Source organism: Lithobates pipiens, unplaced genomic scaffold (genome assembly GCF_037356315.1).
Source record: "Lithobates pipiens isolate NorthernLeopardFrog02 unplaced genomic scaffold, aLitPip1_a1.2 Scaffold_1, whole genome shotgun sequence".
NCBI classification, from domain to species: Eukaryota; Metazoa; Chordata; class Amphibia; order Anura; family Ranidae; genus Lithobates; species Lithobates pipiens.
This window is the reverse complement of record NW_027507685.1, coordinates 212,863,313-212,877,475: the sequence shown is the minus strand read 5'-3', so window position 1 is coordinate 212,877,475 and position 14,163 is coordinate 212,863,313. Positions and strand designations below refer to the sequence as shown.

At 45.3% G+C, this 14,163-nt stretch overlaps 1 protein-coding gene across 1 annotated transcript in view; it reads right to left on the bottom strand.

Moving 5' to 3' along the window:
• LOC143987705 (uncharacterized) overlaps window positions 1–2,185 on the bottom strand; it is a 112,868-nt gene extending 110,683 nt beyond the window's left edge. The window contains exon 1 of the mRNA XM_077486651.1: window positions 1,929–2,185. Within this exon, the coding sequence (XP_077342777.1) occupies window positions 1,929–2,105 (177 nt within the window). The 5' untranslated portion in view covers window positions 2,106–2,185. The remainder of the gene's footprint in view (window positions 1–1,928) is intronic.
• Between the last annotated feature and the right edge of the window lie 11,978 nt (window positions 2,186–14,163).

Below are 14,163 nucleotides of genomic sequence, written 5' to 3'. Positions count from 1 at the left end.
ATAATGAATTGTCGGTCCGACAATACACATAAAAATTCATTGATAAAAACGGGTGACCCCGCCCCCCTCTGACACCATGGGGAAAGCCATAGGGAAGTTATGCAAGAGCTGTCATCTGAACAGAAGCGTCACACAGTGGGAGACTCTCATTGAGGAGGATCATCCGGAGGATGAAGTAGATAAGAAGAAGCCGGAGGAAGATGCTGGACGAGAAGACCGGAGGAAGACGTGGAGGAAGAACAAGATGGTGGAAGAAGCAGAACACCGAAGGAAGACCAGAAGAAGATGCAAAGGTGATGCTGCCCAAGATGGTGGTTTTGACAAAGTACTTCTATAGTGTGAAACACGTTAACCTAACTATATTTCCCCTGCCTGTACCCATCCAGTGCTTTTAATATTTATGCTTCAATATAGACTTTATACTTTACTTTCTGTGTGGGTGTACTGCCGATCTGAAGATTCTCTGTTCCACGTGGCTGAAGATGGTGCCGACCAGGACCATCCACGTTCTCCTTCCCTTCAGATCACCCTGCGCAGATCTCACCCCAGCAGAAGTAGCTGCACCTCTCACAGAGACTCTCCGGGTAACAGCCCAATAAAATCAAATCCCAGGAAGTCTCCAGCACATCAATATGCAGGTGAGAGGGGACAGGGGGATACATCTGAAGATTCAACACGTGAATTCATTGAGTGCATTGATGACTACCCAGCTGTGGGGCAGCCCCTCTCAGATAAGACACTGAAAGATATGCTGGTGTCTCTGAAGGGGTCCTCCATATATATATTTACAGTATCTCACAAAAGGGAGTACACCCCTCACATTTTTGTAAATATTTTATTATATCTTTTCATGTGACAACACTGAAGAAATGACTCTTTGCTACAATATAAAGTAGTGAGTGTACAGCTTGTATAACAGTGTAAATTTACTGTCTCCTCAAAATAACTCAACGCACAGCCATTAACCACTTCCCGCCCGGCCTATAACAGATTGACGGGCGGGAAGTGGTTCTGTTATCCTGACTGGGCATCAAATGACGTCCAGCAGGATAACATGCCGGCATGTCCACGGAGGTGCGCATAGCGGCGATCGCGAGTGCGGGGTGTCAGTCTGACATGTTACATCTCCATTCGTGATAAGAAGCCTCTGACAGAGTCTGACATGCTGCATCTCCATTCGTGATAAGTTTGAGCCACCATCCTTCAGTAAAAAAAATCCACGGTTTTGTTGTCGAAAAATTCAATCATCTGTACGTATACAGATGATCGGACATTCCGACAACAAAATCCTGGATTTTTTTCAACAGATGTTGGCTCAAACTTGTGTTGCATACACACGGTCGCACAAATGTTGTCAGAAATGCCAAACGTCAATAACGCGGTGACGTACAACACGTACGATGAGCCGAGAAAAAATTAAGTTCAATAGCCAATGTGGCTCCTCTGCTGGATTCCGAGCACGCGTGGAATTTTATGCGTCGTAATTGTGCACACATAATCGGAATTATCGACAACGGATTTTGTTGTCGAAAAATTTGAGAACCAGCTCTCAAATTTTGTTTGTTGGAAATTTCAACAAAAAAAATGTCCGATGGAGCCCACACACGGTTGGACTTTCCGACAACAAGCTCTCATCTAACATTTGTTGTCGGAATGTCCGACCGTGTGTACAGGGCATAAGAGTTACCACCTAATCAATACCAAGCACACAACCATTGGATAAGCTCCACTCTGCTTGCAGAGATTCTTTTAATTCTTTGGAAGATCTGTACAGCTGATTCTTCTATACAGAAAATGGAATAATTATTTAACACTTTCTTACCCAACCCTCTGAGAACAATTCTAATACTACAGACAGTACTCATAATGTCTCCCGTCCTCTAAACAATGAATGCAGATCTCTAGATTATATTTCTATTAAAACTGACCTCCATTAGGGATTGGACAAGTTTCCCTCTCCTTATCTGTAGGACATTGCCCACAATGGGCAGCGGTGTTGGTCCTGGGGGCATGTTACGTCTCCGATACATGGCATTCCATGACGAGTAGAGGATACCGGAGATGATCAGAGCCAGGAGCAGGGTGCTCACCCATGTGATGTCCATCTTGTATGGAAGCAGAATGTCTGAATGCTCTACAGAACCTCTTTTCTGCTGTTAATAAATGTCTGATTACAAAACGATTTCCTTTTCTTGGCACAGTGTGCACTGGTTGTGTAACCAATGAAAAGTGTATAGCTACACAGATTTTCAGCCATTGGCTGACTTCATTCTTACTTTCAGCGTCTAAAATTATTAACTATTGCAAGACGCAACATGTTTACAGTTACAGAGCCCACATACTTCCTCTATTGTCCTGGCTGTCAGAAAAAGAACCAGCAACTTTTCTGTGATTGGTTAGGCTCCATGCACACTGGAGCTCATAAACGGCCGTTTTTTTGGAGCTTGGGTGTTTTTTTTTAACATCCCATAAACGTCACTATATGTCAGTGATATGCAATTAGCGGACCTCCAGCTGTTGCAGAACTACAAGTCCCATGAGGCATAGCAAGACCCTGACAGGAACAACAATGACATCCAGAGGCATGATGGGACTTGTAGTTTTGCAACAGCTGGAGGCCCGCTAATTGCATATGCCTGCTCTATGTTATCCTATGTGTCCATCATGTACACATCAACGTTTTATAGCTTTTATCAGCAATGTAGTTTATGGGCTGTTCTCTGAATGCCATAAAATCGCGTTCAAAGTGCCATTTTTCTAACCCAAAAAACGCAGATAAACCCGCATTAAAAGTGCATAAACGTGCATTAACGTGTATTAATTAGCGTTCAACGTTCTATTTTTTCAATGCATTGTGGGAGTTTGGGAATGCATTGCGGGATTTTTGGAGTGTCCTCTGTATTTTTATTAAAAAAACCCACATAAACGCTAGTATAAAACGCTGTTAAAAGCGCTTTTTTCAACCAGCGTTTTCTGCCAGCAATCTGGCGCCCAGAAAAAACTTTTTTTCGGTCCATTGTGCATGCAGACTTAAATTTGCAGTCACTGTTTGGGGCAGATTTACTAAAACTGGAGAGTACAAAATCTGGTGCAGCTGTGCATAGAAATCAACCAGCTTCCAGGTTTTATTGTCAAAGCTTAATTGAACAAGTTGATGTTAGAAGCTGATTGGCTACCATGCACAGCTGCGCGCCAGATTCTGAGTGCTCCAGTTTTATTAATAAATACAGTTCTAAACCCAAAAGGTATGTCTCCTTTGAGTTATAAACTCACCAACCACTTTATTTAGGTACACTTTGCTAGCACCGGGTTGGACCCCCTTTTTTCTTGGTTGTAAACCCCATTCATGAAATTTGACGTAAGAAAATCTATCTGTAGTGTTTACTTATCTCTCCCCAAAGCTCTAAGTGTCGTTTCTCTCTTGTGCTTCGTTCCTCTGTTATCAGCATGAGTCACTTCTGACAAGTTCTCCGACACATAAGATAACAGTAGCTGAAATTTTTTGTCAGGGAGGGAGTTTAGACGGGGATTAGCAGGGAGCTTGTCTTCAGACTACAGCTCTGCATGCCCCTTCTTTCCTCTGCCTTTTTGGAGGGGGGCGGGGGGGTCCCTTTCCTCCAATCAGCTCTCACACAGTGTGTACAGACTCCCCCCCCCCCCACCCCTTTGTGTTGCTGAAAGAGGAAGAAAGACACAATCTGAACTTTCCAAAGAGTTTAGAAAACGGAAGACAGCAGCATCAAGGAGTTGCTGCAGATTTGTTGGCTGCACATCCATGATTTGAATCTCCCGTTCCACCACATCCCAAAGGTGCTCTATTGGTTTGAGATCTGGTAACTGTGGAGACCATTGGAGAACAGTGACCTCATTGTCATGTTCAAGAAACCAGTGGTCAGATGATTTGGGCTTTGTGACATGGTGCATTATCCTGCTGGAAGTAGCCATCAGAAGATGGATACACTGCAGTCATTGTAAGCAAAAGGAGGATGGCCGCACACGACAACAATATTAAATACTTTATGGATATTCTTTATTGTCACCATGCCAGATGGATATCACAGGAGTATTTGTTGACACATTTCACACAAGCAGTTTGTGCTTGTTCACAACACTACACTGTAGTCATAAAGGGATGGACTTGGTCAACAAGAATACTCGGGTCAGGATTGGCATTTAAACAATGCTCAATCGGTACTAAGAGGCCCAAAGTGTGCCAAGAAAATATCCCCCACATCATTACACCAGCACCAGTTTGAATCTTTAATATAAGGCGGGATGGATCCATGTTTTCATGTTGTTTACACTAAATTCTGACCCTACCATCTGAATGTCGCAGCTGAAATCTAGACTCTTCAGATCAGGCAACGTTTTTCCAATCTTCTATTGTCCAATTTTGGTGATCCTGTGCGAATTGTAGCCTCAGATTCCTGTTCTTAGCTGACAGGAGTGGCACCCAGTGTGGTTTTCTGCTGCTGTAGCCCATCTGCTTCATGTTTCGATGTGTTGTGTGTTCAGAGATGTTATTCTGCATACCTTGGTTGTAACGAGTATTTGTGTTACTGTTGCCTATCATCTCAAACCAGTCTGCCCATTCTGCTCTGATATCAATAAGGCATTTTCATCCACACAACTGCTGCTCACTGGATATTTTTTTTTTCAGACCATCCCCTGTAAACCCTAGAGATGGTTGTGCTTGGAAATCCCAGTAGATCAGCAGGTTTTGAAATACTCAGACCAGCCCGTCTGGCACCAACAACAAGCCACGTTCAAAGTAACTTAAAGCGGAGGTCCACCCTAAAGTGGACCTTCTGCTCATTGGAACCCTCCCCCCCTCCGGCGCCACAATTGGCACCTTTCAGGGGGGAGGGGGGTGCAGGTACCTGCACAGTACAGGTATCTGCACCAACTTCCGGCATAGCTATCTGCGGAAAGGGGCGCAGAATCTACGCCCCTTTCCGAAAGTCTCCCGCTGCCTGCTGGGAAACACACAGATCCCAGAGGCAGCGGGTCCACCCTTATTGCGCAGCGCGACTCGCGCATGCGCAGTAGGGAACCTGGAAATGAAGCCGAAAGGCTCCACTTCCTAATTCCCATACCCAAGATGGCGGCGGCAGCACCCGAGAGACGATCGAGAGATCGGCTTCGGGTGCCGACATCGCGGGGGCGCTGGGCGGGTAAGTGTCCTTATTTTAAAAGTCAGCAGCTGCAGTATTTGTAGCTGCTGGCTTTTAAAAAAAAACAAAAAACGGCGGAACTCCCGGCGGACTCCCGCTTTAAATCCCCTTTCTTCCCCATCCTGATGCTCGGTTTGAACTTCAGCAAGGCATCCTCACCATATCTAGATGCGTAAATAGCTGCCATGTGATTGGCTGATTAGCAATTTGTGTTACCAAGCAATTAAACAGGTGTACCTAAAAAAGTGTTTGGTGAGTGTATATGGGACTGCAAGCTGCATTAATTATATTATGTATGACTGGAGTTGACTTCTAAAGAGTCAATTGACATAAAGCTGAAGTTTAGCCAAATAGCAACAGGTTGCATGTGTATTTTTTATTCACTTTGATAAAATAATTGTTTACCCATTGTAGAAAGGCCAGGTATTAAAGTGGTTGTAAACCTTTACAATCCACTGTTTGCTACAGGTAAGCATATAATAATGCTTACCTGTAGCTACCCCGTATATCTCCTAAACCTGCATGGTTTAGGACATACCCACTGTATCTGCATGTGCTGACATCATCGGCACATGTGCACCGAAATAATGGCACGTACGTGCCATTTACTTCAGTGAGTGTGCTGTTACCGGCGGCTCCCACGCACATGCGCGGAAGTGACATCATCGTGGCTCCGGCCAATCACAGCGCCGGAGCCTGCGATACCCGGAAGTAACAGGAGCTTTGGGGCGACAGGAGCTTTGACTAGTGTTCAGAGAGCTTTAACAAAGCCTGTCTGAAGCCTTTTTTGAAGCAAGTGTAAACTAGCCCTTAGTGAATTGACCCCATTGTCTGGTTACTTGACATCACAGGTTCTCTTCGTCTTCCTCTGGCAGTGGGTGGGTACTTGGTGGAGAAGAGAACATTCAGAATCAACCCCCTAAAGTATTCCTGTGTGAGTCGTGGGGGGTACCCTGAGTTCACAGTAAGTGTGTTGGAAAGCTGCTGCAGATATGATTGCAGTAAAAGTAACAGCTGTTGAATTTTGCTGACCCAATTAAGGCCTCATGCCCATGGACGTTTTTAACGGCCGCTTTTAGAAGCATTTTTCACAGCTTAAAAATGCCTCTACATGTTAGCCTATGGCCCCATCCCCACCAAGGCCTTTAGGAATGGTAAGTGGCATAGGCATTTTTAAGCTCCAAAAAAACCAAACAGGACCAGCACGTTCTGAGGCTCCAGCGCTAGAGCTGTAAAAATGTCAGGCACCGGTAAAAGGTGGAAACAGCGATTTAATGAGGCTTGTATACACAGTGTTAAGACTCGTCTGGGGTTTCTCTGCCTCTCCTATGGGAGCCCATTGATTTGAATGGAAGTCGCACCAGAAGTCAGATCAAGATGATCTGACTTTTGGTGCGACTTGTGTGCTGAGAATTTTAAAAGGGAACCCTGCCAAAATATAAAAACAAAATTTGCGTGAGGTTCCCCCAAGACGATACCAGACTACCAGACACTTCGGTCTGGAATGGATCTTAAGGGGAACCCCCCATGCCCAAAAAATGGCATGCCCCCCCCGCAAGATCCATACCTAAATCTTATCCGAGCACGCAGCCTGGAAGCTCAGAAAAGGGGGGCGAGCGAGCCCCCCCTCCTAGACCATACCAGGCCACATGCCCTCAACATGGGGGGGTTAGTGCTTTGGGGCAGGGGGGCCCTGCGCCTTCCCACCCCAAAGCACCTTTACTTATCCAATTAGTGCAGTGCTTGATCAAATTAGGTCTATTTAAATAATACGTTATCAAACTTTAAAGTATCAAAAAAACCAAATCCCCTTGGAATCAGGGATTGGATCAGCACTGTTAAATTGAGCACAGTGGCGTTGCTATGGGGGTGCGGACAGCCCGCACCTGTGTGCCATCCACCAGTGGGGTGACACCATCAAGGTACTGTCAAGCCCCCCATCAATGTAGTGTGATTGCGGGCTCTTTTCCCTGCTCAGTCCAGCAGAGATCTCTGCAGGGCTGTGACAGGAGAAAGGCGAGCTGTGGTTTGTCAGAGGTCTCCCCCGCTCGCTCCCCTTTCTCCTGTCAGGAGAAAAGACGGCAGCACTCACCAGGTTCCCCACCCAGCTTCCTGCCCACTCCGTTCCTTCTCCAGTGGCCCTTACTGAGGGCCAATCAAAGGAGACTAGGAGAGGACAGCATCAGGGGACATGCATTCCCAAAGATTTTCCCCACGAGGAGGCTACAGCTCGAACAAGAGAGAGATTTACAGACTGCAGCCTGGAAAAAAGCTGAGGGAGAGAGGGCTACAGGACAAAGAACGAAAAGTGTGCTGGGTGGGAGCCAAAGAGAGCCACACTGCCCAGTGCCACCAGAGAGAGAGAGCCACGCTGCCTAGCACCACCAGAGAGAGAGCCACGCTGCCCAGCGCCACCAGAGAGAGAGAGCCACGCTGCCTAGCACCACCAGAGAGAGAGCCACGCTGCCCAGCGCCACCAGAGAGAGAAAGACTGAGCCACTGCCAGGGTACAGACATACCACTGACCATAGTTGCCCCTGGGGAATCCAGAGTGAGTGATCATCCAGCTGGAAGGATCACTGCTGTAGTTTCGCTGGGTCTGGTAAGAGGGCCTGTTGGCCATTATCCATTACTTATCCTAGGGACTATACTACGTCTGCAGTCTCTGACCATGATAATGTGATAATGACATTGTCGAAAAGGGGTGGCGCATGGGTGACCCTAAAATAATTTCACCCCTGAAAAAAGTTCTGCAGTCGCCCATGCTCATAATATCTCCCTGTAATGCTTCAGGCAGTGTGCTAGTAGCGTATTTGTAGAGGATCACAGCTTCGGACTTATATACATACTATGTAGTTACGTGGTTCCACCTTATGGCAAATTACAGATAAAGCAACAAAGGTATGTTGAAGGATTAGTTGGGGTTTATTTAGAGAGTTTATATATAGCCATAACTTAGGTATCAGGAGGGTCAGCAAGGCATTAGCAGTTCAGAAGTACAAAGTTTATGCAGTTCAGGTATACTTACAGTGAGTTGCGTTATGCTGATGAGGACACTCCGTAGGTCTGGAGAGATGGTGGTGAAGCGCTCATTGGCCCAAAACGAAGAGTAGTAAGTAGGGGCTCTGTCCAGCCCAAATGAAGAGCATGAAGTGGGGCTCTGTCCAGCCCAAATGAAGAGGAGGAAGTGGAGCTCCGTCCAGCCCAAATGAAGAGGAGGAAGTGGGGCTCTATCCAGCCCAAACGAAGAGGATGAAGTGGGGCTCTGTCCGGCCCAAACAAAGGGGATGACAAAGGGGATGAAGTGGGGCTCTGTCCGGCCCAAACGAAGAGGAGGAAGTGGGGCTCTATCCAGCCCAAACGAAGAGGAGGAAGTGGGGCTCTATCCAGCCCAAACGAAGAGGATGAAGTAGGGCTCTGTCCAGCCCAAACTTGCAGAAGAAAGCAGCAACGTGTGGCTGGTGCACTAGGCCTGGTAACAGGTTCCTAGCACGAACGATGAGTCATTAAATAGGAACAAGAGGAGGTATCAGGTGATGTGGCTGAGACCTCATCAATGGGCTGAGGGGATAGTGGAGATGACTGAGCCCCCAGTGGATGAATCAGACATTACAGGACCCCCCCCCCCCCTGCTGAGGGACCCCCTCCTGGGGGCCAAGGGAGTAGGTCTGTCAGGATTATGAGTATGAAAAAGGCGTACAAGCCATGGGGCATGAACCTCCTGTGGACCGTAGTTTTTCCAATGAATCAAATATTGTAAACAGTTTCTATGTATTCAGGAGTCTAGGATCTGATCAATCTCGTATTCTTCCTGCCCGTCAACTTCGATCAGCGGTAAAGGGACTGGAATTCTGCCAGAGAAAGTGTTGGGATGGTATAATTTTATCAGGGAGATATGGAAGGTCAGATGAATCCGTAGGGTCAATGGTAATTTTAGCTTCACTGCAGCCTGGTTGATAAACTGAGATGATGGGAAAGCTACAAAAAGCACTAAATTTGTGTGATGGCGTCTTTAGGTTAAGGTGTTTGGTGGAAAGCCATACTAAATCACCAAGTTTGTATGAAGGTGGAGCTCTTCTGTGGAGATCGTAGTAAGCCTTTTGTCTGTTTTGGGCTTTAATGATGTTGGCACGCAGATGAGGGATGAGGTTTTTCAAGGTGCTGATAAATTCTTCAGCTGCAGGATTGTTGGTAGGTATCTGCTGAGGGATGAAGGAGGGATGAAACCCGTAGTTTGCATAAAAGGTGAAAAACCTGTGGTAGAACTGATGTGGTTGTTATATGGAAACACCGCGAGGGGGAGTAACTCATACCAATTGTTTTGCAGATAAGTGCAATAGCAATGAATATATTGTTCTAGACAGCGGTTTACCCTTTTGGTTTGCCCATTAGTTTGAGGGTGGTAGACTGATGATAATCGATGGTCAATTTGGAGTTTTAGGCAGAATCTGGAGATGAATTGTGTTCCTCTATTGGACACAATTCTGGATGAGATTCCATGCAGTTTGAAAACATACTGTGTCAAAATTTCTGCCGTCTCTTTCGAGTTTGGTAGTTTTGAGAGTGGCATGAAATGAGCCATTTTGGTGAGGTAATCAACTGCAATTAGAATGGTGTTGTACCCGCCTGAGCGAGGTAATTCAACAATGAAGTCAAGTGAAATGGCCTGCCATGGTTTTTCAGGAATAGGGAGACTTGTGAGGAGACCGAAAGGGGGTCGAGAATCGCGTTTACAGTCTCACAGGAGGATACTGCCTTACTGTCTCCTCCGTTTTTGGCCACCAGAAGTGACAGCGAAGGATATTGAGGGTGCTAGTCATACTGGGATGCCCAGCTAGTGGAACGTCGTGGGTAAGTTGAAGAAGACGCTGGTGTAGAGTCGATGGGATGTACAACCGGTTATCTTTGTAGAGGAACCCTTCTACATCTGACTCTAACTGCAGTGGGGGTCTTTCTGAGTGTAAGGCCTGTTGCAACTCCTCTTTGAGGGACAAGATGGTGCATACATTTTTTTGCTGTGGGATGATTTGGGAATGCGTTTCAGTAGTAGTTTGGGGTTCATCTAGGTGAGAAAGGGAATCCGCTTTTCCATATTTGGATCCAGGTCGGTAGGTGATGATGAAGTGGAATCTATCAAAGAAGAGGGCCCAGCGTATCTGTCTGGAGGAGAGTGTCTTGTTATGCTGAATATATTGGAGGTTTTGATGGTCTGAGTACACTATAAAGGGTAAAGAGGTACCCTCGAGTAGGTGTCTCCAAGTCTCCAAGGCGTCTTTCATGGCTAGCAACTCCTTTTCACCTATGGGATAATTGATCTCAACAGGAGTGAGGGATCGGGAATGGTAGGCGACAGGGTGAAGAGGTCCATCAATGGATGATCTTTGGGATAGGATCGCCCCTAGAGCCAAGTGGGAAGCATTTACCTCTAAGATGTATTGTAGTTTAGGGTCTGGTAAGTGTAGGATGGGTGCAGTAGTGAACCGACATTTCAGGGTATCAAAGGGCTCCTGGGCTTGTGTGTTCCACGTATAGTTGCCATGGATACTGGCTAGTTGAGTTAAAGGTTTTGCAACTAAGGAAAACATTTTTATGAATTTGCAATAAAAATTTGCGAATCCTAGGAATCTTTGGAGTGTCTTCCTATTCAGGGGTCTGGGCTATTTTTGGATACAATCAACCTTACCAAGCTCCATCTAAATGCCTTTCTCAGAGATGATGTAACCCAAAAAGGCGACAGTGTTTGATTAAAAAATTCACTTTTCTAATTTAACATATAAATTATGAGTGCGCATCGAGAACATGTTTGCGATGGTCTGTGATGTTGTCAGAGTATATAAGTATGTCATCAATATATACTACTAAACAAACATCTAGGAGGTCCCTGAAGATGTCGCTCACGAAGAACTGAAAAGTGGCAGGTGCATTGCACAAGCCAAAAGACATGACTAGGTACTCAAACAGGCCGTAACGGGTCTTGAAGGCAGTCTTCCATTCATCGCCGTGTCGGATTCTGACCAGATTATACGCCCCTTCAAATCCAATTTGGTGAACAATTTTGCCGTTTGTAAGCGTTCCAATAGTTCAGGGATGAGGGGAAGAGGGTATCTGTTTTTTATGGTGATTTTGTTTAATTCTCTATAGTCGATGATGGGGCGTAGACTTTGATCCTTGTTCCGGACAAAAAACATGCCAGCAGCTGCGGGTGAGGTGGATGGTCTTATGAAACCTTTCTTCAAATTTTCTTCTATATATTCTTTTAAAGTGGGCCAATTCGGGCTGTGATGAAGAATATATATGTCCGAAAGGGATTTTGCTGCCTGGTAGTAACTCAATTGGGCAGTCATATGATCTATGAGGGGGTAGAAGCTCTGTGTTCTTTCTGTTGAAGACATCAGCAAAATCTTGGTAAGGCTCGGGAATCAGGCTGACTATGCCTAGGGACAGTGACTGTGCCTAGGCATCGACTGTGATAGTCTCAGGGTTCTGTTGAAAGCGAAGAGAGCATCATGAAGACCAAGGAACACACCAGGCAGGTCCGTAATACTGTTGTGGAGAAGTTTAAAGCTGGATTTGGATACAAAAAGATTTCCCAAGCTTTAAACATCCCAAGGAGCACTGTGCAAGCGATCATTTTGAAATGGAAGGAGTATCAGACCACTGCAAATCTACCAAGACCTGGCCATCCCTCTAAACTTTCAGCTCAGACAAGGAGAAGACTGATCAGAGATGCAGCCAAGAGGCCCATGATCACTCTGGATGAGCTGCAGAGAACTACAGCTGAGGTGGGAGAGTCTGTGCATAAGACAACAATCAATCATACACTGCACAAATCTGGCCTTTATGGAAGAGTGGCAAGAAGAAAGCCATTTCACAAAGATATCCATAAAAAGTCTCGTCTAAAGTTTGCCACAAGTCACCTGGGAGACACACCAAACATGTGGAAGAAGGTGCTCTGGTCAGATGAAACCAAAATCTAACTTTTTGCCCACAATGCAAAACGATATGTTTGGCGTAAAAGCAACACAGCCCATCACCCTCAACACACCATCCCCACTGTCAAACATGGTGGTGGCAGCATCATGGTTTGGGCCTGCTTTTCTTCAGCAGGGACAGGGAAGATGGTTAAAATTGAGGGGAAGATGGATGCAGCCAAATACAGGACCATTCTGGATGAAAACCTGTTGGAGTCTGCAAAAGACCTGAAACTGGGACGGAGATTTATATTCCAACAAGACAATGATCCCAAACATACAGCAAAATCTACAAAGGAATGGTTCACAAATAAACATATCCAGGTGTTAGAATGGCCAAGTCAAAGTCCAGACCTGAATCCAATTCAACTGATAGAGAGATACCCCAAGCAACTTGCAGCTGTAATCGCAGCAAAAGGTGGCTCTACAAAGTATTAACGCAAGGGGGCCGAATAATTTTGCACGTCCCACTTTTCATTTTTTTATTAGTTAAAAAAGTTTCAAAAATCCAATAGATTTCGTTCCACTTCACAATTGTGTCCCACTTGTTGGTGATTCTTCACAAAAAAATGTTTTTTATATCTTTATGTTTGAAGCCTGAAATGTGGCAAAAGCTTAAAAAGTTCAAGGGGGCCGAATACTTTCGCAAGGCACTGTAACACTAGTAATAGGTAGAATAGGTAGGATCACTAGAGAAGGTACAAAAAAATCATCTGTTTATATGATGTTGCTCACTCCCTCACTGGCTGAAAAGCTTCAGAATCTCTCACCACCGAGGGAGTGAAACTTCACTGTTGTTGCCGGAAAAAAAACAATGTTAAAGAAACAGGTGAATGTTTTTTAGTTTTTTTTTTTCTTTTTTGTCCTCTCTAGTTTTTTTGGCACTAGCTCTAGGCCGGCCATACATTCTTCTGTTCGTTCAAATTTCACACCATTAGTGGCCCACAGCAACGGGTGATTTTCGTGCGGCCATCGAATTTGATTGATCTGGCATGTTGGAGATTTTTTGAAAAAGGAGCAAATTTCTAATCAATGATTGTAGAAATGTAATCAAAAAAGAGATGCACATGAGCTGGGACATATGTAGCAATGTGTAGCACATGTAGCAACATGTGGTGAAAATAAAGGCTTGGTTGGTCAAATTTCGAAAATCAATGGTGGCACCATCAGATCACAAAATGCACAAAACAATTCCAAATTCGAAGTATGGCCCGCATTAGGGTTATCACCTAATTAATAATAATCATGTACATTCAGGAGATTTTTTATAACTTAATTGTTGAAAGATCTCTGAAACTCATTCCACAGAAAATCGGAACACTTCTTTTCTTTGGCCAAGTCTCAGAGAAAAATCATGATTTGTGTGATATTATAGGCAGATCTCTGTACTCCTTTAATCCTCTCTGGGAGATCTGTCACCTGAATTGATCCAAATCTCTAGGTTATATTACCATTAAAGGGGTTGTAAACCCTTGTGTTTTTTCATCTTAAATCCTATGCATTAAGGTGAAAAAACTTCTGACACTGACCAGCCCCCTCCCCCCCCGTTTTACTCGCCTGAGCCTGTTCGTTCCCACGGCGGAGATGCGGTCTACCTCTCTGCGCGTTGTCTTGGCTCTTGATTGGATCGATTGATAGCACCACAGCCATTGGCTCCCGCTGATGTCAATCAAATCCAATGATGCAGGTGTCGGGGGCGGGGCCGAGTCTGGCATTCTGTGCCTATGGACGCAAAAGCTCGGGGGCACGCCCACACAGTAACCCCCAGGGAGAGCGCTTCTCCTAGGGGGTTTACCAATGTGGGGAGGAGCATATAGCGCTGACGGGGGACCCCAGAACAGGTGGATAACAAACTGCACAGTGGAGGTATGAGTATGACATGTTTGTTATTTAAAAAATAAATAAAAAAAAGAGGGTTTACAACCCCTTTAACATGTACCTCTAATAGGAATTTGACTAGCTCCCTTTCATTTGTAGGACATTGTCAACAATAGGTCGTGTTGGCAGCGGTGTTGGTC